General features: G+C 44.8%; 3 protein-coding genes across 4 annotated transcripts; 1 reads left to right on the forward strand and 2 right to left on the reverse strand.

Moving 5' to 3' along the window:
- Positions 1-2,665: 2,665 nt before the first annotated feature.
- Positions 2,666-8,904, reverse strand: cotl1 (coactosin-like F-actin binding protein 1). Its single transcript, XM_042110799.1, has 4 exons — positions 8,568-8,904; positions 8,053-8,135; positions 4,351-4,508; positions 2,666-3,975 (listed from the first exon to the last, which is right to left on the reverse strand). Exons 1-4 carry the CDS (start codon positions 8,642-8,644, stop codon positions 3,865-3,867), a joined length of 429 nt encoding a protein of 142 aa, XP_041966733.1. The 5' UTR covers positions 8,645-8,904; the 3' UTR covers positions 2,666-3,864.
- A 2,373-nt stretch (positions 8,905-11,277) lies between these two features.
- Positions 11,278-16,819, forward strand: klhl36 (kelch-like family member 36). 2 transcript variants are annotated; one of them, XM_042110866.1, is made up of 6 exons: positions 11,278-11,407; positions 11,736-11,798; positions 11,920-12,093; positions 13,518-14,450; positions 15,616-15,773; positions 16,015-16,819. In XM_042110866.1, exons 1-6 carry the CDS (start codon positions 11,369-11,371, stop codon positions 16,604-16,606), a joined length of 1,959 nt encoding a protein of 652 aa, XP_041966800.1. In that variant the 5' UTR covers positions 11,278-11,368; the 3' UTR covers positions 16,607-16,819. The 2 variants fall into 2 exon arrangements, with proteins under 2 accessions (XP_041966800.1, XP_041966801.1); XM_042110867.1 differs by lacking the exon at positions 11,278-11,407 and adding an exon at positions 11,424-11,585.
- Positions 16,820-16,878: 59 nt separating this feature from the next.
- zgc:56622 (uncharacterized protein LOC326033 homolog) lies at positions 16,879-25,525 on the reverse strand. The gene is made up of 11 exons (XM_042110868.1): positions 25,413-25,525; positions 25,149-25,245; positions 24,531-24,701; positions 24,265-24,381; positions 21,909-21,986; positions 21,246-21,362; positions 20,151-20,263; positions 19,418-19,505; positions 18,448-18,531; positions 18,195-18,277; positions 16,879-17,129 (listed from the first exon to the last, which is right to left on the reverse strand). Exons 2-11 carry the CDS (start codon positions 25,236-25,238, stop codon positions 17,096-17,098), a joined length of 975 nt encoding a protein of 324 aa, XP_041966802.1. The 5' UTR covers positions 25,239-25,245; positions 25,413-25,525; the 3' UTR covers positions 16,879-17,095.

Consider the following 25,525-nt stretch of genomic DNA (forward strand, 5'->3'; position numbering starts at 1 on the left):
ACCCCATCCCCCTCCTCCCTGGCGCCCCTACCCCATCAGCGGCTCTATCTACTAAATAACCCCTCCAGCTCAGAGAACCCCGTGTTCCCAGCTCAGCAAATACCACCCCCTCCCCACCCACCCCCAACAACCCCCTCCCTGCCCTGAGGGGAGAGAGAATGTGTCGCAAAAGTTTCCCCACTAGTGGAATAAAATCTAAAATGGAGGGGGTTTCAGGAGAAAGGAAAGACATCTCTCTCTCTCTCTCTTTTAGGTATACATCTTTACCCCTAGAGACTGGATCATGGCAGGCTTTCACAAGCAGACACGGAGGTATGGTGTGTGTATGCTAGCGGGGTCGTCCAAGTGTGAGCTTGCCTCCAGGGAGAGAGGGCATCAGCTGACTGGCTGACTACTGGGTCATGACAGTCGTATGGCTGCATTACATCTCTATTAGCCCACTCAGAGAGGAATGCATGTTGTCCAGCATGAAATCTCTGCATTTTCAAAAAAATGGACGATAAATGAATGACTATGATATGAGGGTCTTGTCACTCAGTATGTCATCTTAAATAAGATATTTGAGTATATGTCAGCTATTTGGAGATAGTAAAAAAGGCTACGAGAAAAACAAATGCACATGAGCATTATAAGCTGTGAACACTGGAAGAGTCATACTCAAACACACACACACACACACACACACACACACACACACACACACACGGACATGGGCACATGACTGCAGAGATGTGTGTGGGGTATGAAATATGCTGGGCTGGGAGGCCTTTGGAATGCAGGAAGGATTTGAGCAGAATAGCTGGCAGGAACTTCCTTGGGAATCTTAGTTTGAACCATACCAACCATCTTTCATGTGTGAGTACAAACTCCCAGGGACACATAAACACACACACACACACACAAATACAGTAAACACTCAATGAGACGAAACGCACAAACACACACACACACACATACACACAAATACAGTACACACTCAATGAGACGAAACACACAAACACACACATACACACACACACACACACACAAATACAGTACACACTCAATGAGACAAAACACAAACCCCACATACACACACACAAATACAGTAGACTCTGATTGAGGCATACAACCGCACACACACACACACACACAGGCAGTAAGCAGACAAGTTGCTGCCTCTGGCTCAGTCCTCGGAGCTGTCAGGACATGCGTCTCTCTCGCTCGCCTTCTCAGCATGCAGCCGTAAAGCGGGAGATTAGCTGATCTGCTTTCCGCTGTCCGAGAACAGGGCGGTCAGGAGCGGCCCCCGCGCACCCTTTAGTCAGACATGTCAGTCAGCGGCGACAGCCTGCCTATTCCTTGCCGAGGCCTTGCATCAAACCCTCTGAGGTAATTAATCTAATTAATACCGTCCCCCGACACTCAGCAACACCTGTGACTCCCCACCCCCACACACCAAACACTGCTCTCATCTCCTCAGAACGCAACACGGCTCAGTGTGCAAACACACACACTGGTGGCACGCAAACTCTCACCTCAGATGGCAACAGCCTTGTGGAGAGAGAAGGTGAGGTGTTTGTGGTGGGGCAATTGTGAAACCATCTCTCTCCCCCTATCTGTAGCCACAGATTGGTGCAATGCAAGCTGTGCTTGGTTGTGTTGTGTTGGGTGTTGCATTCACAAGTGTTTTTTTTCTGCTTTTCATACCTTGGCTACCTTCCCCTCAAATCTGTGGCTGAGATTACAAGCACCCCAGTCAGCTTCTACTGATCGACTGTGTGCAAACAAACAAACAAACAAACAAACAAACAAACACCTACTTTTTTTATACTGCCAAAGTGCACAAACACAGGCATGTATTCCATTTATACCTAAATAAAGCTGCTTTATTTAAACCATCAAGATCTGTATGTACGCATGTCTTTGATGTTTGACGGTTGTCGCACTCTCTGGACAGCATTTTCTCACTCATCTGTTTACCCTCCCATGTCACCAAAACTCATAAAAGCCGTCGGCAAGGAGCTTATAGATTATAGATTAAGTCATTAGGCTGTCAGGATCACATCTGTTAAACCAGAGTGTGGACAGCGAGGGATACTATAGGGCAGTGTGAGACTCGAGGGGAGAGAGCGAGCACAGGCGGGAGGAGAGAGGTAAACAATAGGGGGGGGAATAAAAATAAAAGGAAGTAGCAAGTTGGGTAAGGGTGAGGGAGGGGGGGCAAAGGGAGAGAGATTTTGGGGTGGGGAGGGGAGAAGGTGGGGGAAAAAGGGTGGGTGGGGGCAGCATTATTGACAAGCTTTGGAGCAGAACAAGCTCACTTCGTAAGCCTGTGATTGGCCGAGGCCTGGCCGTAGTGGTGACCATGACAACACATGGGACTCCCATAAGCCTCTCGAGACAGTGAGCATGTATGCCCTGGAGGGGAGCAATGCCGAAGCTCTCCCATTACGTCAACCACCCAGCACTGAGGTCTTCTCCTCAGCCAGCTCCCCCCTCCCTGGTGCAGAGACCCTCTTTACCATGTCAATGAGAGAGAGATTACGTCTTTACATACACACACACACACACACACACTCACACAAAACAATCATGCACACACAAACACACATATACACAAACAGAACCACACAATTTACTTTTAAAAAAACTACTGACAGTGAGAAAGACAGAAACAAGCATATTTGAAAAAACAACATTTTTTTATTTTGAAATGATGGTGTCCAGTTATTAATTTTTTATATCAACCTTTTGCTTCTCACGTCTCACTGGCTTTTTTCCCCCCTCCACATAATGAACCAGAGTTAGAATTCTTATGAAAAACAAATATTCCAAAGAAAAATGTAAAAAAAAAAAAAAGAAAAAACATTCCTTTTGGGTTGAAATCCAAATAAAATGAAATTGCTACACCAGAGACATGGCAGCTCCTACTAGATCAGGCTAAATGGCAGCACCATCGCCTTCTCAAGAGGCACCTCAGGGTTACAGAAATCACGTTCTCTCCCGGAGTACTGCCAATCACAGTGCAGTGTCCACACACACACACACACACACACACACACTTTTGCGCACACAAACACACCCTTTTGCACTCACACACACGCACACACACCTCCCATGATTGATACCTCTCTCTCCATGGGAGATTAAGGCAGTAAACACAGTGGCCTGTTCAGTTGGGGTACGGGAGTACATAATCTATAAAAATAATAACAAAACAAAATGAATATGGGGTAGGATCTCCTTTGACCAAGGGTGAGTCTTTGAACCACAACGGAACACAACAGAAGAAAATAAAAAATAAAAAAGTATGCATAATCAATCACTAAGACCACAGTGATGGTAAAGACTGGTCCAATGACGAGCCGGGAAAGGCTCACTTCCTATTTTTGATGGTCCAATTAGGGTTGACATACAAAAACTCCCCGGATCAACGGAGGCCCGGAGGCGAGCCGAGGCGAAGCCGGCGGTGGCTAGGACAGGGGTGAGATGAAGCACGGTACAGCAGATAGTCACAACCATGACCGCTCTGGAGAGGGGACCGGCGGAGGACACAGATCATACACAGACAGGGGTGTGGGGCTGGGTTACTGTGTAAGAGTGTGTGTGTGTGTGTGTGTGTGTGTGTGTGTGTGTGTGTGTGTGTGTGTGTGTATGCATGCATGTTGTAATGTGTACTGAGATTGCATGTGTTGTGATGTATACATTTGTAAGAGAATGACTGTGTTGGGGGGGGGGAGATTAGAAAGAAAGAAAGAAAGAAAGAAAGAAAGAAAGAAAGATAGAGAGATGAGGGTGTATGAAATGAGATGACGTCTTCCCTGTCTCTCTGGTCCAGCTGAGATAAGCCCCGCCCCGTTCCCTCATTTGTGCTTGATTGGTTTACTCTGCCTGCGCATCGTAGTTGGCCCCGCCTGCTTTCTTCAGCTCATTGCGGATGTAATCCTCCTCTAGTTCTTTGCGCTCGCTGATCATGAACTCTTTTGCAAAGTTCTGCAGAGAGAGATAGAGGAGTCAGTTTACATATCATTCAGTATAAGGATTCAGGCAGTGGGTCAAAACAAAACACTACATGGTCAACAGGAGAAATCAATTATTCAAACTGCAGAGGGGAACAGAGACAGAGAGAGATGGGCTTCTGTTCAAAGACCGTTTTCCTTTGGCCACAAACCACAGAGGTGGTGGAACAGGTGGGAGTAGATATTTGCATTGGTGTGTCAGCTTCTGGTTCAAGGGCAAACAAAAGCACTACTTATGTGATCCACCACTGTGTGCTCAGCCCTTAGTGTGTGAATGTCAAATGAGACAACCGGAAAAGGGGGAAACACACACACACAAACACACACACACACACACACACACACATACCTGGACCACGTCTTTGACCAGTGTCTTGTCAGTGCTGATTTTGGCACGCTGCAGTCCGCTGACGTTCTCCCCGATCCAGGTGATCAGCGTGAACTTGGCCCGCTTGCTCATGGCGTCGCCCGTCGTGAACCGCACAAACCCGAAGAGCCGCCCATCGTCTGTGGAAGAACGCGCCCAGTGGAGGGACGAAGGGAGAACGAGAAAACACAAAGAGAAAGAGAGAAAAATCTGTGAGGGGCAAGTGATGAATGGCAGTGGTTGTGCTGCGGTCGAAACATTTGCATTAAATGGAAATAGGGTGGTACGTGAGGTTTCATATGGTTTGGTGCTTCTGCCAAGCAACACTTTGCAGCAAATGGCTCATTTGTGTGAAAGGTCTCAATGGGATGGGTTGCTGCTGTTTGATGATGCATTTCTTCAAGAAAAATACACTTCTCTCAGTGTCACCCTGTTGCTGTTGGACTACCTTCCTACACAGTTCTTGCCACTATTGTACAGCAGATTGTCAGCGGTCATGAACTGTTATGTCTACATAACCAAAAAAAAAAATCCCTCAACTGCAGACATAAATATATATATACTTCAATAACCAAAGTGAGCAACAATCACGGCTGCTGTGATCAGTTCCTCAATGACTGTCCTCTGCCAGAAATAGAATTAGAGTATATATTTAACAACAACAACAATAATAACAATAATAATAATAATAATAATAATAATAATAATAATAATAATAATAATAATAATAATAAGTATATACATTTATATATGGCCCATGTGATGACTAAATATGTGTGACCTCTATTAGCTGGTGACAGAATAAAGCGTGAGGCTCAGCCCAAGACTAGGACAAGGGCAACCTGTGAGAATAGGGTGAAAAGGAAAGGTATTTAGGTCAGTGCGCTCATTTCAAAAGACCCAGATTAGTGTACAACTGATGGTGGCATAGTGATCCTCATGCACTCTGATTCTGTCTAATGGGCAGGCACACACACACACACACACACACACACACACACACACACACACCTCATTTGTCAGTGATTTATATCAGTACAGTCAACACACCATTAGTATCTATGATAAAATAATAAATAATTAAATTGTTTAGCAAACACATAACTCTTAAGACATATCTCATCTCAAACGTCATACCTGACCTGCGCCATACTACACCGACCTTGTTTACCTCCACAGTGCACACACCAATGCTTAGCTAAGGCCGACTGAAAGTCAGCCTCAAGTAGTAGCATACACCGTATCAGGAGTTGCGTCTGTCTTCGTGATTAAATATTAAAATTTCCATCATTCATTAACAGGACCTAATGCCAGTAGGTGTCACTCCCTTCTCAAATAATGAAACATGACCAGGAAAGAAAAGAGTGTTAACAGTGACAGATGATTATGACACATCTCACGAGGGGGAGGAGCCAAATGTCATTGCAACTTATTACTAAGTGTTCACAATCACAACATGTCTCAGAAACTGAAAGAAACTCAGGAGTGTGTGTTTCCCAGTCGCCATGTCAGTGACTCGTGTCGCAGAACTCATTAACGTTAATGAGATGTTTCCTCTGAGAGCCAGTGTCAGGTTGTCAGACTGGTGTCTCACAGGCACTCTGGGCGCTTTGACCCCTGCTTTTTCCAGGCTGTAACTTCCTCTTCGGGCAGCCATGTCTAAAGAATTCTTCCCCTCCCCAACCCATTTACCACACACACACACACACACACACACACACACACACACACACACACTCCGCCAGCCACTTCTGCTGAATCAGCATCTGCTTGGCACTCTTACCTCTGTGCACAGAGGCAATGATGATGCAGCGAAAAAAAAACTTTAAAGAATGCTTACATTAAAATACATATGTACACACACTCGTACACACACACACACACACACACACACACACTCGTACAACACACACACACACACCAGTGTTTCTCGACTCGGAGGCGGTCACTGGCATCAAGAGTAAAGTGAAAGCCTGTGGAAATGCGAGAACTCCTTGAATCCAAGCTTTACAAACTCATAAAAAAAGAGAACAATCCCCAGGCAACATAAGGGTGGGCCCTTTGTTGCTAGATGAAGTGGGCCTAGGCTAGGATTGCTCACACCACTGAGCTCATGGGTTGTACAGCACTGATTAAAAGAGATGGCTGCAATCCACCACGCTCAATGACCCTCTGAGTTATTCTATTATTTCTCATAGTGTAACACTTTGGTCATGGCTAACCATAAAATGGCAATGTGGATATTGACAACAGAAAGTCACGTGCAACCACATGATATATATATATATATATGACTATAGTACACAAGCAAGTGAACTAGTCAGATCCACACAGGCTTGAATAGGGTGGGGTGCCTGTGTGGGATGGGAGCTGTGATGTAATCTTGTCTGTCTCTCAGACACACATAGGCTTGCAAACTCTGGAATCATCAACTCTGCCAACCAATAAAGACTCTCAAATCAGTGCACTCACTGTTTTGAATCTGCTTTGGTTAAAATGAAAAAGTTTTAAAAATGCTATATGATCAATGCTGGTGGCAAATAATGGTGGATAATTTTAAGGCCAAATACAGTCGTGTGTCCGTTGCATCTTTACATGGTGGATGAGCAAACAGGTGAGCGGGGGAAGGTTGTTCAGAGCCTAATTTCCAGGGATGGTGTGTAGCCCAGCATCTGACTTCTTAGTCACTGATCATCTGATAAGAATGGCGGCAATGGCTTCTTTGATGGTGTTAGTTTACAGAAAACATTCCTTTTGGAATGTAAGCCCTGCAGCGAAAGCATTGAGCAGTGGAGACTACAACTCCCGCAAGCAACAATGTTCTTTTTGGTGAGATCTGCCACGCCCTAACACCGCTAAGTTGGGACAAGAGTGTGGGGGAGCTGGGATGACATCACATTGTGTCACCTCCAGGGAGGTTTTTTGTTTCTTGACAAAAATGTCGAAGATGTTTGGATGTGGCCATGACGTGCGCATTCGGGATAAGTTTGGAAGTAAGCCCGTCCGATGCAGATCAACACGGGACGATTATCCAGATAAGACCATACACCGTGGTTAAGACACGGGAGATCACATAAAGCGAACGACATGAATTATGTTTTCGGTGTTGCCAGTTAGGAGATTGCACGACCAAGGGCAGGTCTATTAGTCGGCTGTCTAACGAGTTTTTTTCTTCACCAGGAACTAATTATTGCTTCCGCGTTGCGTGCAAAAAAGATTGCACACGGTTCAGTCTGGATGAAACTCACTACCAATGGTAGACTGAGTTTCAAAAGATTAACTAGCATCAGGGTAGGCGACGTCACAAGTAGGAAGAACCATCAAAGATGTTATATGAAGCAACAAGCGAGGCGATGCGTTACCATTATAATCAAGAAAATAACAATGGGACGCGACTAAATTGTTAACGTCCACTGTAGAGTGGTTATATGCTCATTCAAGATGTGATTTAGACAAGCCTAGATAACGCCCAAGACAACCTTACAGCCTCAGAATTAGCTATATGAAGAGTCAGCAACCTTTTCATAGTCTACATTCAGCCCAAACAAACAATGCCACAGGACATATATGCCTCGTTGGCGCACCAGGTAGCCTATCACATAGGCCTTCATGATGTTATAGTCATAATACATTCATAATAGAGGGGACTACATTCAAGCACACAATGAATGGAAACGTTCATACCTGTACAGTGGCTCTTGAATTCTTCGTAATCGGTCCCATGTCCAGCTGGCACAATGGTAGGGCCGTCATATTTAAACGCCGCCCTAGGAAACGATGCGTAAAAATACAAATTAAAGTGTTTCTAATAAATGATGGTAGCTTTTCATTCTGTAATGATCAGAAACCCCACAAGGACTATATTAATCTACTCTTATCAGACTTGGTTCTTCCAGCGTGTCTACAAGGCTGCATTTGCGTGCAGCCTCCCCGACAGGCAACATAATTCAGACAAAGAAAATCATAAGTGGTCCGCTGGCTGATGTTCCAGTACTAACAACTAACGGTTAGATTTCCTGATCGTTTTATTGTCAAAACTGATGCAAGGAAGGGCGTCCTGATTACACGAACGATGCGCTGGTTTATCTTCATTTAAAACATCTAATCCGCTGCCTCCTATTGGGATGCGGCGCGATTTCCCAGTGCCTCGCCAACTTCAATATCCTAATCAATGAACCGACATAAAACTCGTTACTTACCAGTTTATATCAGTATTATCGTCTCTGACCAAATTGTAAGCTTCCCTGCAAGCCTCTTTGTCGATTCGTGTTGCCATTTTGACGGACGATAAAGGAGAGAGATAAGCAGTCAAGCGAGTGTAAAGGAAGACCAAAGGAAGGGAGAGATGAGTCCTAGATCCCAAATGAACTAGACTCGAGTTATACAATAGAGGGACAGCGCCGAGAGGAGCCGAGCTGGACAAACGAGGCAGCGCTCACTGTCGCTACAGAGAACTAGACGGAGTGTCTCTTTTCTCAGTAGGGTGGAAAGGCGATTCCTCTCACAGCCCGATTCATTTCCTATTGCCAGTTTATGGGCGTTGGTGATGTTTGTCAATCAGGTTAGCGCTGAAAGAGGCGAGTTTCCCTGTTGCGGGGCTCACCTCCTAATGGCCAATGGGGGAACTTAGCCAAATTAAGTCCACCCAGGTCTGCTGTTGCATTTCACTGAACTGCCCTGCCATCTTGTGGATCGTAAACCGTTATGTCTTTTTGTTCGTGAGAACAATGCCGTTGTAACATTTATGGTTACGCCATTTAGACTGTGATTTACAGGTAATAACTAACCCTTTAGCCACCTTGCAAGGTATTGTCGCGAAGCAACAACAGGGTAAATAAATGAGATGTTATTTAACCAAGCCGAGCCCAGCCCTCCCGCCGCAGGTGCACGAGAGGAGCAGCATATGTGCGCATTTTTGGTTTTGTTGCAGTATGCCATAATGCAGTAGAGGTCGTGTTATTTCTCTCTCTCTCTCTCTCTCTCTCTCTTTCTCTCAGACAAATGTCTGAGGAAGATAAAAAGGCAAAATATGGAGATGATAGGCCTAATAGGCCAACAAGGGTGATGAATTGCTAGAACAAAAGTTCTGTTGCCTATTCATGTTTGTGGTGTCATTACATTATGACAGGTTATCTTATCTTGATGTTTCCACTTAACTCCACTCTAGCAATATAGAACTGATAAACTTTCAAATCTTGTCAAAATCAAAGCCACTGTGTCCCACATTCACATCAAATCTCTCTCTCTTTCTCTTTCTCTCTCTCTATCCTTTGTTTTGCCAAGTAGGCTATTGATGATTCATCAAAGTCACTCAGCCTAAATACACAGCTAAGGTCCCTCCCTAAGGTGATCCAAGGAATAAAAAGAAAGTGAAAGATTAAGCCACACTGCATGGGGAGAAACATTTTGCTGTTCTGACTGCCCCATACATTTAGTGCCTACATTCCCCACTGTGCCAGATGCAGGGATGCATCAGTAGGCTATGCATAAGGCTTAGTGGTCTTTAGGAGATTAAGTCTATATTGAACCCCATCAAGCCTAACATTAATCTCCAAAGATATTCTGATGCTCCTCACACCTGTCGACTTCTTAATATTTCAATGATGTAAAACAGCCTATTCTATAAATAGATAGCGTAAATCCATACATCATGTGCACGTTTCACTCAGTTATTATGCTGAGGACAGCACTGTTATGTGTTTGGGTAGGCCTACTCCAAAAAGTAAAAACATGTAAACATCCCACCCCCACCACCAACTTGTTCACAGATTTATAGTGTCTCCATATTTTGCTTAGGCTAGGCTACTCATAATATATCTTTCTGGAGATTTATAGGTATAGGGACAGGAACAATATATGTTTTTTTATTTTTACTTTTAGCCAGGGACAACAGGTGGCAACACATGGTTGTATTGTTCTCAATGGCACGCACATCTGTTCAAATTCCCATACTGTTGCTACTGAGTGTTACTGGCCTCATAAATGAAGGATACAAGGAAGTTTATTGTCACATGCATATAGTTACTGGATGTAAGAAATGCAGTGAAATTATGTGTTGTCAGCCTATTTGTGCATTTATGGGGGGGGGGGGGGGGGGGCGAGTGCAGTAGAAGAGGGGTTTAGTAGATTAAGTGGCAAGGGCTGCATAAGAAAGGTGGGGGATGATTGGGATTGGGGGGGGGGGGGGGCACCAACAAGGAGCACCCAAGAGCAACAGGGGCAAGGAAAAACTCCCTCACAAAGGAAGAAACCTTAGGCAGATCCACGGCTCAAGGGGCTAACCCAACTGCCAGGGGTCTTGGTGTGTGTGTTTGGGGGATGACAAGGGAGATGGGATAGTGTGCTGTGTATGTGGGGAGAGGGCAGTGTGCAATATGTGTTTTGGAGAAGCTTCCTCATGAGACAATGTGCTGTGTATTGGGGGGGGGGGGGGGGGGGGCAGTGTGCTGTAAGTATGTTGGGGATGTGTGTTGTAGAAGCTTCCTGATGAAATAATGTGCTGTGTATGTAGGGGAGGGGGGGGGGGGGGGCAGTGTACTGCAAGTATGGTGAAGGGACTTACTATTGCAAGCACAGTACTGTATGTATGATGTATGTGAGTGATGACAGTGAAGATATGTGTGTGGGCGGGAGGGGAGTGGAGCAGTGACTATGTGTGTGTGTGTGTAGTGTGTGTGTGGGTAGGTGGGGGCAGTGTGCTGTAAGTATGTAGAGGATGTGTGTTGGAGACGATCCTGAAGACAATGTGCTGTGTGTATGTGAGGTGATGACAGTGATGATGTAAGTGTGTGTTTTTTTGCAAGACTCATGATATGATGCAAGTGAGCTCACCTGATGAATGTCAGAATTGCCTTTGGTCCATCTATATTCCTACACTCTTGAGGGCGCTGTAGGAATTCCTTTAGATTGAGTAAATAGAATTTAACATAGAAGAAGAGTGGTTGTTCCACAACAACATGTAGGCTAGTCTAGATATTTTGTTTAGCCTACTAAAAAATCAATGATTCGGCTATGTCTTCCAACAGCAGATGACGTTCTGGTAGGCCTAATGGATTTACAGAAGATATGCTACTGTTGATAATGTGTATATGGAGGCAAAAGCGACAAACAAAAGTTGTAGGCTACTGGTTTGCATAATGATCGGTCAGGAGAAGAGAGAACTATTGACAGTGACGTTTGTTGTGTTTCTTCGAGCAGAACATTGAGGCATTTAGATGGTAGGCCTATGTCTTAACTAGGCTATTTGACCTTTTCGTAGGAGGCGGCACTCGATGGAAGAAAATGGTGTTCGTGTTAACTTCACGGCAGCGTAGCCTACAAAAAAATGACTTCCCCCATCTCTAATGTTGCTTTGTCCGATATTCCAGATTGGGGACATGGAGGGGCCGAGTCAAACGTCTCGCCAGCCTGGGATAGGTGAATCATCCAAGGTTGGTGCCTATAGGCTTTATCATTTTAAAAACCGCTGTGATGTTTTGCATTTTCAAGCTTATCATGTAAGGCCATGTCATTGCATTGGGGTTAGTTGTCTTATGTGTCAATGTCATGCAGCGTTTTTCACCCGGGCGCCTGGTTTATCGCTGGGAAGAGCGGGCCAGTTGCCTGCTCCATGGCCTGAATGAACAGCGCCAGCATGGGCAGCTGTGTGACGTGGTGCTGGTGGCAGATGAGCAGAAGGTCCCCGCGCACCGAGCCCTGCTTGCCGTCTCCAGTCCATACTTCCAGGTAGGCTACTGGCTTTCGTGCTGAAAAACGAATTGTTTTTTGAGGAATGAATGAAGAGGTTGTTTTCACCACTGTTATGGATTTGTCATATTCCAGTGTCTAGCGGCATGTAAAACCATCTACTCCCTTTATTCTTTCACACAAACTTAAGTCACAGACCACGATCAGTTAAAGAGTCAGGTTAAAAAACATTTTTGACAAATGAAGTAAAGGGACATGAAGCATGATAGTAGTGAGTAGCCTAGTGTTTTTCTTGAAAAATCAACTTTAAATACAATAGAACAAAATGTACAGTTATTTGAATTTATGAACATTCCAGACACAGTGATGGTCTTGTTCCGCCCTGAAGGGACTTATTTTCCCAGTAATGACCGGCGTTCTATACATTATCCCGCTTATTACATGGCTACTTGCCAAAACGAAATAATAAACTCCCCCGATATGACTTTAGCCTACATAGCCTAGCCTATTTGTTACCGTTCATTGTGGCATTTGCTGAGAAACAAATAGTTTGCATCAACACACGCTGAACTTGAATCAAATTTTCTTTAGAACACAGCTGATCAACCGTCTGCTTTCTCTTTTGAATGAAGTTCCAGTCCTTGCTTAGTGATATGGAAGATGTATCAGAAGCACAAAACCCGTTGCCATTGACAGCGGTAATTATATGTTTGCAGCGGTAGCCTAATTACATAAATATATTTTACCGTAGAACTTTGGGAAATCCCATTCAAGCCAATAGAGTGTTATACTTGTCTTGTGAAGAGCCGTGTAATAACTGTAAATATTGTTCTTCTTGTATTTAAAGTTGATTTTTCAAGAAAAAACACTACTCACTACTATCTTGCTTCATGTCTCTTCATTTGTCAAAAATGTTTTTTAACCTGACATATACACTTTAACTTCGAAACAGTCAAAAAATCTAGACATACATTTGACACCTCCGATATGCTCAGTGTTCTAAAGACGTCAAATAGCCCATTATAGTTAATTGACAGCAAGAAACCAGAAGTGAACACACATGGATAGCTATAAAAACTGCTTTCATTATACAACTAAACACAACAAAATACTTTTATAACCCTTGTGATCTCAGTGGCGATGCAGCGTTTGTTTGCACCTCCAACAGCATGGCATACCTGGTTACCTCCCAAAAACGCCCTTAAACGCCCGTATGTTTTTTGCCATTAATCACTCCTATGATGTATTGTCTATCCAAAGTAAAGTGCCTGTTTCTAAGTTAACTGATGGTCAACCAAAAATCCGATATTGTTTGCACCTCCAAGTGGTCTGTGACGTAAGTTTGTGTGAAAGAATAGCTCCGAAAGTTGCTCCATCATCACTTTCACCTTCTAATAACTAAGTCACCATATTTGTTGTGATGCTAGTTGGAGTTTAGCTCCTTGTCATCCCTCTCTTTGCAGGCCATGTTCACCCTGAGCATGCGGGAGGCACAGCAAAAAGAGGTGGAGCTGGTGGGCGCGTCCTACGAGGGCCTGAGGGCGCTGGTGGACTTCCTGTACAGCGGTGAGCTGCTGCTGGATGACGGCAACATCGAGCACGTGCTGGAGACAGCGCACCTGCTACAGGTGTGGCACGCTGTGGACTTCTGCTGCCAGTTCCTGGAGGCGCAGGTGACAGCTGATAACTTCCTCTACCTGCAGAAGCTGGCTCTGCTCTACAGTCTGGAGCGCCTGGAAGCGTTCGTGGACCGCTTTGTGCTGGAACGCTTCGCCTCGCTCTCAGTCTCCCCACACTTCCTGAGTCACGTGCCGGCCTCCAAGATGGCCGCCTACCTGTCGGCCGAGCGCGTGCAGCAGCAGAGCGAGCAGGCGATGCTGCGCGCCGCCCTCCGCTGGCTTGCCCACGGGCCCGAGCGGACGGAACATGCCCGTCGGCTGCTGGCCCACGTGCGCTTCCCGCTCATGCCCGCAGCCGCGCTGGCCGAGTGGGCCTTACCAGCGGTGCGCTCTCTGCTGCCCCCGGAGGCCGACTGTGAGCCCCTGCTGGAGGAGGCCCTGAACTACCAGGCCCGCATCAGTGCCCAGCCCCTGCTCCAGACCCCGCGCTCCCAGCTCCGGGGGGCCACAGAGTGCCTCCTGCTGGTCGGGGGCGAGGTGTCTGAGAGGGGCGACGAGCTGAGCGCCGAGGTGTGGCGCTACGAGCAGGAGGACAGGGGAGAGCGGGGCGGATGGGAGGTGGAGACGCACCTGCCTGCCCAGAGGAGCCATCACAGCGTGGCCGTGCTGGGGGGGTTCATGTTCACCGCTGGGGGGAGCACGGTGCGGGACAACGGGGGCGACACAGCCAGTAACCTGCTGTACCGCTACGACCCCCGCTGCAACACCTGGATTCAGGTGGGTCCTGCAGTCAGTGTTTGGATCCTTGCCTTTGGGTTTCTGTCCTTGTACTCCTTATTGGCCAGATGCTGAAGAAGGCCCTGTGTCCCAGTATCAATATGAGATGTTCACTCATAAAACAGTATTATGCAAGTAGGGTTAAGCTTTGATCATCCTTAGGCCTAGCATTCTTTCACACAAACTTAGGTCACAGACCACATGGAGGTGCAAACAATGTCGGATTTTTGGTTGATTTGACCATCAGTTAACTTTTTTCGAAACATGGACTTTACTTTGGATAGACTACAGAAATACATCCTGGGAGTGATTAATGCCCACAAATACCTGTATGTTTGTGTGAAAGAATTAAGATGGAATGTAGTGTGTTTCTCACTTGCTTGATATCCTTCTATATATCAATAACTCTGAGGAGTCTGAAATATCCATCTTAGGTGCATTCAAAATAATAAACAATGGTTCTGGTAAGTTTCCAAACTATTTTTCTGTAGCCTTGAGTTCACTGCAAATGTTTGTGAAAACACACAAGCAGTATGAGTAGGTGCAGAGATGTAAAAGTCCTGCCATGTACAGTATCGGTTCTACCTGTGCGCTTAACACAGGTGATTTCACTAAATACCTGATCTACCTGGTTTAAGACATAGATATTAGAAAGCTAGATACCGCATTGTCCGTTGAGTTATATTAGGTGGCATACGTAAAAGATGCCGCCATATTGCTGGGTGCAATACCGTACTGTCTATGGGCAACACTTGTTGGCAGAGACACCTGTCAGATTTCAAATCAGAGACACATGTTTCTCCATTGGCCTCCAGTGATTGTTGCCCCCACCAAGATGGCGGCGCTATTTACGTACGTTCTGGAGCCCAGTGTGGTATATAGCTTTCTAATATCTATAAGCTTAAGAGCTATGCTGATTAGAATCAAGTGAAGTGAATGCTTGGAACAAAAATGTGGCAGGACTTTTACTCTCTGAAGCTGGACTTTTACACGTCTGATTCACGTGGTTCTCAGCAAACAAGCTTGAACACTTGACTAAAGGTTATTGTTTAAGTCAAACAATTTTGAATATGGACACAAAACCGTTTGAAAGTTCTCCATACACCAGACACTACTCCCACCAGTCTTACCCCATTGTTTTGACCCCATCTTGTAACCTGTCCAGGCGGCCTCCATGAACCTTAGGCGTGTGGACTTCTACCTGGGTGCTGTGGTGGACTGTCTGATAGCCGTCGGGGGGAGGAATGATTCCGGAGCCCTGTCCTCTGTGGAAGTGTACCATCCTGCCGAGGACTACTGGGAGTTTGTGGCTGACCTGCCAAAGTGAGGATTTCACCTCGATCCAGTGTTCCTGTGGCACTGACAATTGCATTGTCCTATTTCTGTGATATTATATACATGGATTTGACTGAATATTCCATTGGATGTATGGATATTATTGGATGTCATACTTTCTGCATGGATAGGACAGTGAGGATGTTGATACGGTCAGCCGTGGCGCTCTCATCAGCTCTGTCTGTCTGTCTCTCTCTCTCCCTCCCTCTCTCTCTTTCTGTCTCTGCAGGTTGACCTATGGCCACGCAGGGTCTGTGCACAGTGGTTTAGTCTATATCTCTGGTGGCCATGACATGCAGATCGGCCCCTACCGCCGTGACTTCCTGAGCTACGACCCGCAGACTGGCGGCGGACAGAGTGACGCGTGGACGGAGCGGCCGCCCATGCTCATGGCCCGCGGCTGGCACTGCATGGCAGCACTGGGCGAGCGCCTCTACGCGCTGGGTGGCAGCAACGACCACCAGGACAGCATCGAGCGCTTCGACATCCTGGACGTGGAGGCGTTCGAGCCACGCAGCGAGCAGTGGACGCGCGTGACTCCCCTCCTGAGGGCCAGCAGCGAGGCGGCCGTGGCCGTGTGGGAGGGACGCATCTACGTGCTGGGCGGGTACAGCTGGGACACGCTGGCCTTCTCCCACACCACGCAGGTCTTCCACCCGGACACCGGCTACTGGGCCAGGGGGCACGATCTGCCCAAGCACATTGCTGGCGCAACGGCGTGTGTGTGCCCCGTCACAGCCTTACCTTCGCCCCTGTCCTCCCAACCCCAGGGCAGATCTGGACACAGCAGGGGGAGGGTCAGTAGGAGACCCCTCACATAGGAACACAACTGGATGGACTGAGGTTATCCTTTTCATGTGCAGTTCGGACTTCAGATTGTGTTTGCTTTAAAAATAACTACGATTAGTCATTGCCATTGGTTTGTTAAATATTGACCTTGGACGGTGTTTTGTAATGTTCCTGGGTTCCAACTGGGAGGTTTATAATGTTGTTTAATTCAGAGTATCAATAAATATAATCTCTTTTCGTCATAATCACTTTCATTACTTTAGTGCTAATTTGAACAGATTGGGGCAAATGAGGACATGTACAGCTCTTTGCAACAAATTCATTTTTCATTTTTCATTCATCAACAGTAGGATTCAGAAAATGTCACATTCACATCACATACCGTAGACACAATGTATGTAAACAATTCACACAAAATACAAATCAGTCTAATTGCCCTGATTGAAGATTTCAAAATCCGATAGTGGCAGCAGCAAACAGTCCTGCAGATCAATGGTCAGGTAGTCAGCAGACAGCAGATCTCAGTTGAAAGGGTAGAATGGGTGAGACTTCAGCCTAGCAGGTGAAATCACAGTTCTTAGTATCTCAACACTCAGTGGTAACTTAATCTTTAGTTAAAGGTACACTATGCAAGATTTTCACCTTAATATAACCTTTACAAAGCCAATTTGATGGTAAACGAACTTGTAATAGGGGAATCGTTCACTTAGCATAGCCATACAGTATAGCCGTAGCGAGTCGCTAACAAGAGAACCAGCCAGGCAACTTCAAGAATAGTCGGCCTGACGACTTCTCGCGAGAATTGTGAAACATTACCTTGTCAGTAGATATACTGGTGGCTCTTTGGAGATAGTTTGGCCTGTTGTTAATCCTTCGCCTCAATAACAAAAACATTTTCATTGTGTATCGGGGGAACAAGCCACGAGAAGTAGACTATTTACAATGGCAGAGTAAAATACAACTCTAGGGGGTGCTCTACACTCTACAGTCACCAAAATTACCTGAAACTGCATAGTATATCTTTAAATAAGGGTATGTTCAGATTTGACTACTTTTTCTTACAAGAAAAATTGTGCAGACCGCTTTTTCAGTTTTTTAAAAATCTGCCATCGTTTTTGTTCCAAAAAGCAGCCGGAAGTGTCTTTTTCGGTTATCCGCTTGTGATTGGTCAGCTGTCAAAAACAGCGTGACGTAGAGCGTTTCTCTGCTAGAAGTTGAACATTTTTCAACTTTAAAAACTGAAGCTGCAGAAAAAGACTCATTTGATCACATTTTTAAAAGAAGCTGAGGACTTTTTTGAAAACACGGTCTACTCCATAGCATGATAATGTAAAATGGACGCCGGGCGTTACGAACAATACACCTAGTCTAAACATAGCCTAATACAGTTATAGAGTAAGATTAGTTCCTTTTATTTTTTGTGTATGTATTATATGTGTATGTAAGCATGTCTGTAGCAAAGACAGCAGAAAAATGCTCATCCTTCAGTGTGAGCAGAAAGGAACCAGACATAGGGTACACAGGAGACCATTGGAGCTTCAGACCCTGATCCTGAAGCGTGTTTGGTAAATTAGAGTGTGTGAGAGAGAGTGTGTGTGTCTGAGAGAAAGAGACACTCACGCATCAATGACACAGGCCTTCCACCCTCTATTAAGTCCTCTCAGTCTACTCATGTCCTCCTCATCCAGTGTGAAGTCAAAGATCTGCACAAGTTCAAATCATAATAATTCAAACAATAGTTATTATATTTTATAACATTAATCCACTTTTCAAGCAGTATTTATAAACACAGTCACACAGTTGTTAAAGTGTGCCTCAAACTCTGAGTGAGGACAAAGATGAAGTCTTTGCAGAGGTGCAGGTATGGTCTGACCTTGGTGTTTTCCAGGATGTGATTGGGCTTGGTGCTCTTCGGGATGACACAGATGCCCTGCTGGATGTGATACCGAAGCAGCACCTGAGACGTAGAGCGAGAGAGGAAGATTTTGAACTTAGGATGGCCGAGGATCTCTGTTTTCAAGGGGTCACTGTAAACTGACAGGTCAAAAGCATATAATGGACACACATGAACTGTTTCAACTGAGCAGCCTCTGTCTCACTCATTGACTTCCAGTTCCGCCTGATTACAATGATCCAGTCATTGTTAGTCACTGCGTTTGACTTGCAGTATCCCTGATTGTCATAACTCCAAAGTCCGTAATTTAAATTGTGGGCCAAGTGCAAAGTCTAAAAATCTTATTGCTAATTTAATTTGCTAATTTAGCAAGCTCCTAAGCTGGAACATCGGTGGATCAGCTCAATGCTCCCACACGCCACATGATGGCTTTAGTTCATACACAAGACACTTTGCTCATTGAGTGACTTTGCTCTTTGCCAATCATTTAAATTAGGGCCCCTAAAACAACTTCAGGACTTAAAGGGACACCAGGCAAGCCTGATGCTTTTTCTCTACGAAACTTCCCCTCGCTCGGTCTGAAGCTCTTTTCCTTTTCTTTGCATCTTCCGTCAAGGGTTTTCGCTGCTTCTTCGCCGGCTCTGCCATTATACACACGTTTGCAACAATCGCTAGCATTTTGTTAGCCTGCCTCTGTGCTGTGGATGCAGGATGTAAACTGATCCTGCTTCGGTCGGCGGGTACGATACATTGAACTTGCAAGCGGGATATTCTTCCTACAGGCAGTAGGGGCGGGAGAGAGAGTCTTCATTCGCCCTGTAATGAGTCATTTAACCATATACCGACTTACGAAGATGAGTAATTAACACGAAAATGTTGCCTGGTGTCCCTTTAATGATCTTATTGCTATGCAGTTACTGGAGGGAGAAGAGAGAAGAGGAACTCTGACTTGTGCCGGGGTTCTTCTATGCTTTGTTGCTATGTCTGCCACTACAGGATCCTCCAGAAGCTTCTCTGGATCAGCGTCTCCCTGGTGACTAGAGAAGGAAGAGAGACAGAGGCATTTAAACATCCAGAAACATCTAGAAAGTGAAAGCCAGCCAATGAATCAATTAGACTTATGTCAGTTGGTAGCAGATACTGTATATGAAAATTTCAAGTTTATAAGAGAGAGTTACACAAAATGAAAAAATCTTATGACAGACCATTACAAATTAACAAGATATTCTCCATCAGCAACTGAAATGCTTTCTAAATGAGCCTATTGAGTTGGCTAGTTCCCTAAATCACTAGACAGTCACTTCTGCGAGAAATGGTTGTTTATTTTCATAATGGTATGAAGTATGGTATGATCCATGTCAGCCAGCCACCCAAAGGACACAACAAAGCTGGATCAGTCACCACTTACATGACTGAGCAAACAGGTAAGTGGAGTGATGAGGCACACTCAACTCGTAAAGTCCTGCCACATGTTTACTCCAACCATTCATTAAACCAGCTGATTCTAATTGGCACAACTCCGCAGCCAGGTAGGTAAGCTAATTAGTGAAATAAGTGCACAGGTAGAACCAATACATGGGAGGACATGTACTTTATGAAGCCGGGCTGTTACACCTCTGGGCACACTGAACAAAAGGGCCGTCAGTCAGTAACATAATTGTTTTGCTGAGGTGATGACTCACCAGTCTGGTGGCCTCCCGGGGCTTCCAAAGGGACTGTAGGCGGTGAGGGCAATTCTCTTAGATTGGCAGTACTCAATCAGGTCAGTTTGAACCAGGTACGGATGCAACTCCACCTACACAGGATGGGAGGACAAGTGACAGAGAAGATAAAAGTCACTCTGATTTAAAGCCGCAGTCCATAATTCTCCGATTCTCTTAACCCAATACACTTTTTGTTGAATTCAGCTCTCCTAGCAGTCTTGCTCCGTCTCTGTGTGTCTATGTGCCCAAAAAAACTCCTGTGTTCATACATACTCTTGGCTCTTTAGACTCTTGAAAACAAAGTTGTGTGTACCAAGTCATATACAATTCCAGCCATTGCTTCAAGAGTCTAGCAGGGAGATGTGTTATTTGTAGATGATTGATGAATTGCACCTTTTACTCTTTCTCTGTATATTTTGTCTCATATCAGATTAAATGTGTGCTGGTGTCTCAGACTGATGTGGTCAATCTCAGCTGGATCCTGGTGTCTTCCAGCCTTGAATGTGTCCTCTCTCTCTCTCTTTCTCTCTCTCTCTCTCTGTCTCATCTCATCTCATCCTCACTTTCACTAACAGGCAAAAGCAATGTTTTTGCACAATGTTTTTGAAAATGTCTGAATGCAAACTTTCTGAATTTGCATTTTCCCAAACCAGACAGGTGCAAATGTGTCTGTGTTTTTGTAGTTCCATATGCACATGTCAGTGTGTAGTTAGTGTTCATGTAGTCACATTTGCCTTTTGTGTGCCCCACAATAATTTAGTAGGTCTTCCTTGTCCTCAGTTGTATACTTTGTACTGTTGATTCTTGAATACATTCACTCCAGCTATAGAAGACATCATGGCATGTACATGGATGGTAGGCTATCTTATGCTGTCATAACATCATTTTGACAAGTTGCCATGTCACTCCAATGGTATGTCAAATCAATTCTAAAAGATGTGTCAAGCAATGTATATTAATTAAGACATGATGATGATGTCAGTCTTTTGATGGAGGGATATAGGGTTGCCAAACTGAGTTGAACATGAATGCATTTAACTGGATTTGGACTGTATAGAGGAGCGGTAGATGCACCTGATTGACAGCAGGGGGGACCTTTGCCATGGACAGCAGTCTCTCCAGCTGCAAAGCCGAGAAGTTGGACACTCCTATGCTCCTCACTTTCCCAGAGACCTGCAGAGCTTCCATTCCCTTTCAGACAAACACACACAACAAATATTCACACACAAAACACACCAAAATACAAAACAAACACACAGACATGGAACAACGTTGACTCATAAACATGACAACAACACACAACACACCCACAGACATGGAGTGACATACGCTTGACATGGAGCACACCAACACGCATTGACACTAAACCAGATGGAATATACAACAGACACATGGAAAATTCACATTTATACAAATCACCTTAAAGACACAACAAGTACATAGAGATAGAGGAACACACACTCACACCATACCAATCTAGTATAACATGTATACACAAGAAACACGGATGCGTTGGTTGGATGAAGACACACACATTCACTTGTCTGGAGCTTGACAGATCAGTAGATTGCAGATCAGAACATTCCGGAATCTTAATTCAAAATAACGGGCCCTTTCCACAGATTAAAAAAAAAATTGAAAAAAGGACTCAAGGGGGAATTAGATTATTACAGGTCTATTTTAAAAATTTAAAGACGTCCTAATGTGTTCTCCAGTAAGTTACAGTAAGGGTCTGACCTTCCACACATCTATGTAGTCAATATCAGCTGTGAGCATCTCTCCGTCCTTCATGGGGAAGAGTTCGTCATCCACTCTCTGTAGAAAAGAGACATGGGAGGTCAGAGATTCCTGGAAATATTCTGACCTGTCATCCCATTATTAGAGTTGTAGTACTCGATTCTGGTCTTGGTCTTGAGTCCAGTCTCGAGACCATTTTTTGCTTACTCGGTCTTGTCTCGGAATTGAAAGCCTTCCCCCCCATTTTTTTTGCAATTGTGTATATTTCATAGTATATTCTAAAATATCCACCATTACAGATATTCTTATTTTAATAAAAATTATAATATTGACTGGCATTAAATTATATCCCATGGTGCTATGTTGTGCAGTGCAAAGGTTTTAAGAGATACAATCTTTGTCCAAACGGCACAGCAGTTATTCTGGAAAGGGTTGAAGTAGCCTCACGTACGGTTTTGACATAATCTGTCATTCTTATGCGTGCCTCTGGTTTTAATAATTGACGAGATGAGTGAGCAATCTGCAATTATTAAATTTGGTCACTTGAACCACAATTCAACACCTTCAACTTTAATGAAATATTGACATCATGCCATACAACATTTTGACTCAAGCTGAGTTCCTAGTATTGTTCAGAAAAGAAGTTTGGTAGACAAATGTGCTATACTGCTCCTATAGCCAACAATCTCCATTCTACCCTCTGGGAATTTAACTGTTGAATATAATACTTGGGTGATGTTAAATGTAAGTAAATCATGAATATCTACTCTTTTTTTTGGTCTGTCTCGATGTCTTGACTCCTTAAAGACTCGGTCTTGACTCAGTCTTGCCTCCTCAAAGACTTGGTCTTGACTCGGTCTCGGCTGCATTTAAAAACCAACGGTCTCGGTCTCGACTCAGTCTTGACCCTTTAAAGACTAGGTTGGTCTTGACATGTGCGGTCATGGGCGGATTATGAACTTTCGGGCCCCTGGGCCCAGATGTATTAAGGGCCCCCCACTTATTGTCATATATGTGGGAGGGGGGGGTTTGGGGGTTCTCCCCCAGAAATTTTTTAATTTGTTTGATGTGGGCAGCCGTGGCCCACTACTTAGCACTCTGGACTTGTAACCGGACGGTTGCCGGTTCGAGCCCCGACCAGTGGGCCGCGGCTGAAGTGCCCTTGAGCAAGGCACCTAACCCCTCACTGCTCCCCGAGCGCCGCCGTTGAAGCAGGCAGCTCACTGCGCCGGGATTAGTGTGTGCTTCATCTCACTGTGTGTTCACTGTGTGCTGAGTGTGTTTCACTAATTCACCGATTGGGTTAAATGCAGAAACCAAATTTCCCTCATGGGATCAAAAAAGTATATATACTTATACATACTTATACTTATGTGATTTCCTGTATTCTGGTGCATTTTGGGGATGGCCAAAACTAAATTCAATCAGATTCATAGCCTACATAGCCTACATACATTTGTTGATATTGAGGCAATGATTCCATGCAAAGGCTTGGGCTTCAGGGCCCCCTGACCCCTTGGGCCCCTGGGCCTGGGCCCGGTAGGCCCGTGCAGTAATCCATCCCTGTGTGCGGTTTTCTTTCTAGTTTACTCTTAACTATAGAGGATGCTACTTCCAGTAAGTATCAGCTCTGTCCAAGTATTGGAGGTATGGATATGGTTTATGGAATCAAAACAACGGCAATAATATTTTGGTACCCGAGAAAAGATATTCACATGTGTAATAGAGTTTTGCAGCTGTAAAACAATTGTAAAACAATTTGTGCTTGTGCACGGAAACTTTGTACTTGTAGAAATATTTTGTGCATGCGCAAAATGGTCTTCGAGGATATGATTTGCACATGTGTAGAACCGTTTTGTAGCTGTGGAATTTTTTTTGTGCACAAAAACATGTGTGACAAAAAGTGTGACATGACATCCATCGTTTGTGTGCAACACTGGATGTACAAAGCTACACAACTTTTTTACAGACACGAATTTTGGCAGTGTTTTGTCGGCGTTTCTGATGAGCCAATCAGCACATCGCCTACTGACTAGCCAATCAGCGCTGCGCACCGACTTGCTGGCCCTTCCGTGCACAAGCACAAATTGTTTTATACAGCTTCAAAATTCAATTACACATGTGAATATCTTTTCACGGGTACAAAATATTATTGCGTTGTTTTGATTCCATAATGGTTACACTTGAATTTGAACTTGAGTGTGTATCTCTGTGTGTGTGTGTGCTTGTGTTTGTGTGTTTGTGTGTGTGTGTTTATGTGTATTGCACATGCTCTGTGTGTGTGTGTGTGTGTGTGTGTGTGTGTGTGTGTGTGTGTGTGTGTGTGTGTGTGCGTGCGTGTGCGTGTTTTTGGTACCTTCAGGGCCACAGGAAAGTGCACAAGGTACAGGTCCACATAGTCCGTCTGTAGATCACTCAGTGTCTTGTTAAGACATAGAGGGATGTCACCTGGGGCGTGGTGTGTGCACCACAGCTATTGAGAAGAGAAGATAAAAGATTCTGTAACTAATATTCAACCTTACGCTGGCTCATCTGTGAAACCTATGGAGCCACAGCTATAGTAACACTACATTAGCTTGTGTTGCTAGGTAGCATCTAAAAGGCCTTGTGTTGCTGCCCCACCTTACTGGTGATGAACATGTCTTCTCGGCGGATGACGCCTTGACTGATCTTGTTCTGGATGGCTTTGCCCAGTTCGACTTCGTTTTGGTAACTGAAGGCTGTGTCCAGGTGACGGTAACCGGCCGCAATGGCCGCCTCTGCTGCAGCTTGGCAAATCTGATCAGTAACTTTCTGATGAATGATGAATGAAGAATATCACATTACCTTCTAGATAAGATTGAATGACAGGAGATGCAATTTCAATCACATGCATATCACAATTAATTTACATTCATAATTTCGAAAGATTAGTTGCAATTAGTTGCAATACTGTAAATGTGGAATAGTGACAATATATAAGTTAGCAGGTGCACTACTACTACAACTGCAAAACTATTCAAATGCAGTTTGAAGCAGGAACAGATAAAAGGCAGAGACATAATGCAAAGCGTGCTTGTCTGTGTGTGAGACAGAGAACGAGAGAGAGACAGATACAGTACATATACTGTGTGTTTGTATGTGTATGAGTGAACGTGTGTGTGTGTGTGTGTGTGTGTGTGTGTGTGTGTGTGTGTGTGTGTGTGTGTGTGTGTGTGTGTGTGTGTGTGTGTGTTAGAGAGAGAGAGAGTGTGTACGTACTGATCCCTTCCATGTCCCCAGTCCAAGCAGTGGCATGAGTCTCCCATCATTGAGCTCAATCTTTTTGCCTTGTCTGCTGTCTTCTTCCATCTTGAGCCTTAACAGTGCAGTACAATATCAGTGGCAGAACACTGACACCACACTCCAGAACACTGACACCTCACTCACACTCCAGAACACTGACACCACACTCCAGAACACTGACACCTCACTCACACTCCAGAACACTGACACCACACTCCAGAACACTGACACCACACTCACACTTCTCTCCTGTCTGTTGTCCTTTTCTTAGTTCTTCCTGACACTCTTTCATGCGCCCCCTTCCCGTCTTAACTGTGGCACTCTGTCTCTTTCGTCTTTCTCTTTATCTCTTG

This window comes from Alosa sapidissima, chromosome 11, assembly GCF_018492685.1.
Source record: "Alosa sapidissima isolate fAloSap1 chromosome 11, fAloSap1.pri, whole genome shotgun sequence".
NCBI lineage: Eukaryota > Metazoa > Chordata > Actinopteri > Clupeiformes > Clupeidae > Alosa > Alosa sapidissima.

Bases quoted from the DNA above. Each gene is read 5' to 3' on its own strand.
- cotl1 (XM_042110799.1), bottom strand. From the start codon at position 8,644: ATGGCAACACGAATCGACAAAGAGGCTTGCAGGGAAGCTTACAATTTG. The intron at 8,136-8,567 runs GTAAGTAACGAG...ATCGTTTCCTAG, and splicing joins GATAATACTGATATAAACTG to GGCGGCGTTTAAATATGACG. The intron at 4,509-8,052 runs GTATGAACGTTT...GTTCTTCCACAG, and splicing joins ATTCAAGAGCCACTGTACAG to ACGATGGGCGGCTCTTCGGG.
- klhl36 (XM_042110866.1), top strand. From the start codon at position 11,369: ATGATTCGGCTATGTCTTCCAACAGCAGATGACGTTCTG. The intron at 11,408-11,735 runs GTAGGCCTAATG...CCGATATTCCAG, and splicing joins CAACAGCAGATGACGTTCTG to ATTGGGGACATGGAGGGGCC. The intron at 15,774-16,014 runs GTGAGGATTTCA...CTGTCTCTGCAG, and splicing joins TTTGTGGCTGACCTGCCAAA to GTTGACCTATGGCCACGCAG.
- zgc:56622 (XM_042110868.1), bottom strand. From the start codon at position 25,238: ATGGAAGAAGACAGCAGACAAGGCAAAAAGATTGAGCTCAATGATGGG. The intron at 20,264-21,245 runs GTGCATCTACCG...CATCCTGTGTAG, and splicing joins TCCCCCCTGCTGTCAATCAG to GTGGAGTTGCATCCGTACCT. The intron at 17,130-18,194 runs GTGAGTGTCTCT...TTCACCTGCTAG, and splicing joins AAGGCCTGTGTCATTGATGC to GCTGAAGTCTCACCCATTCT.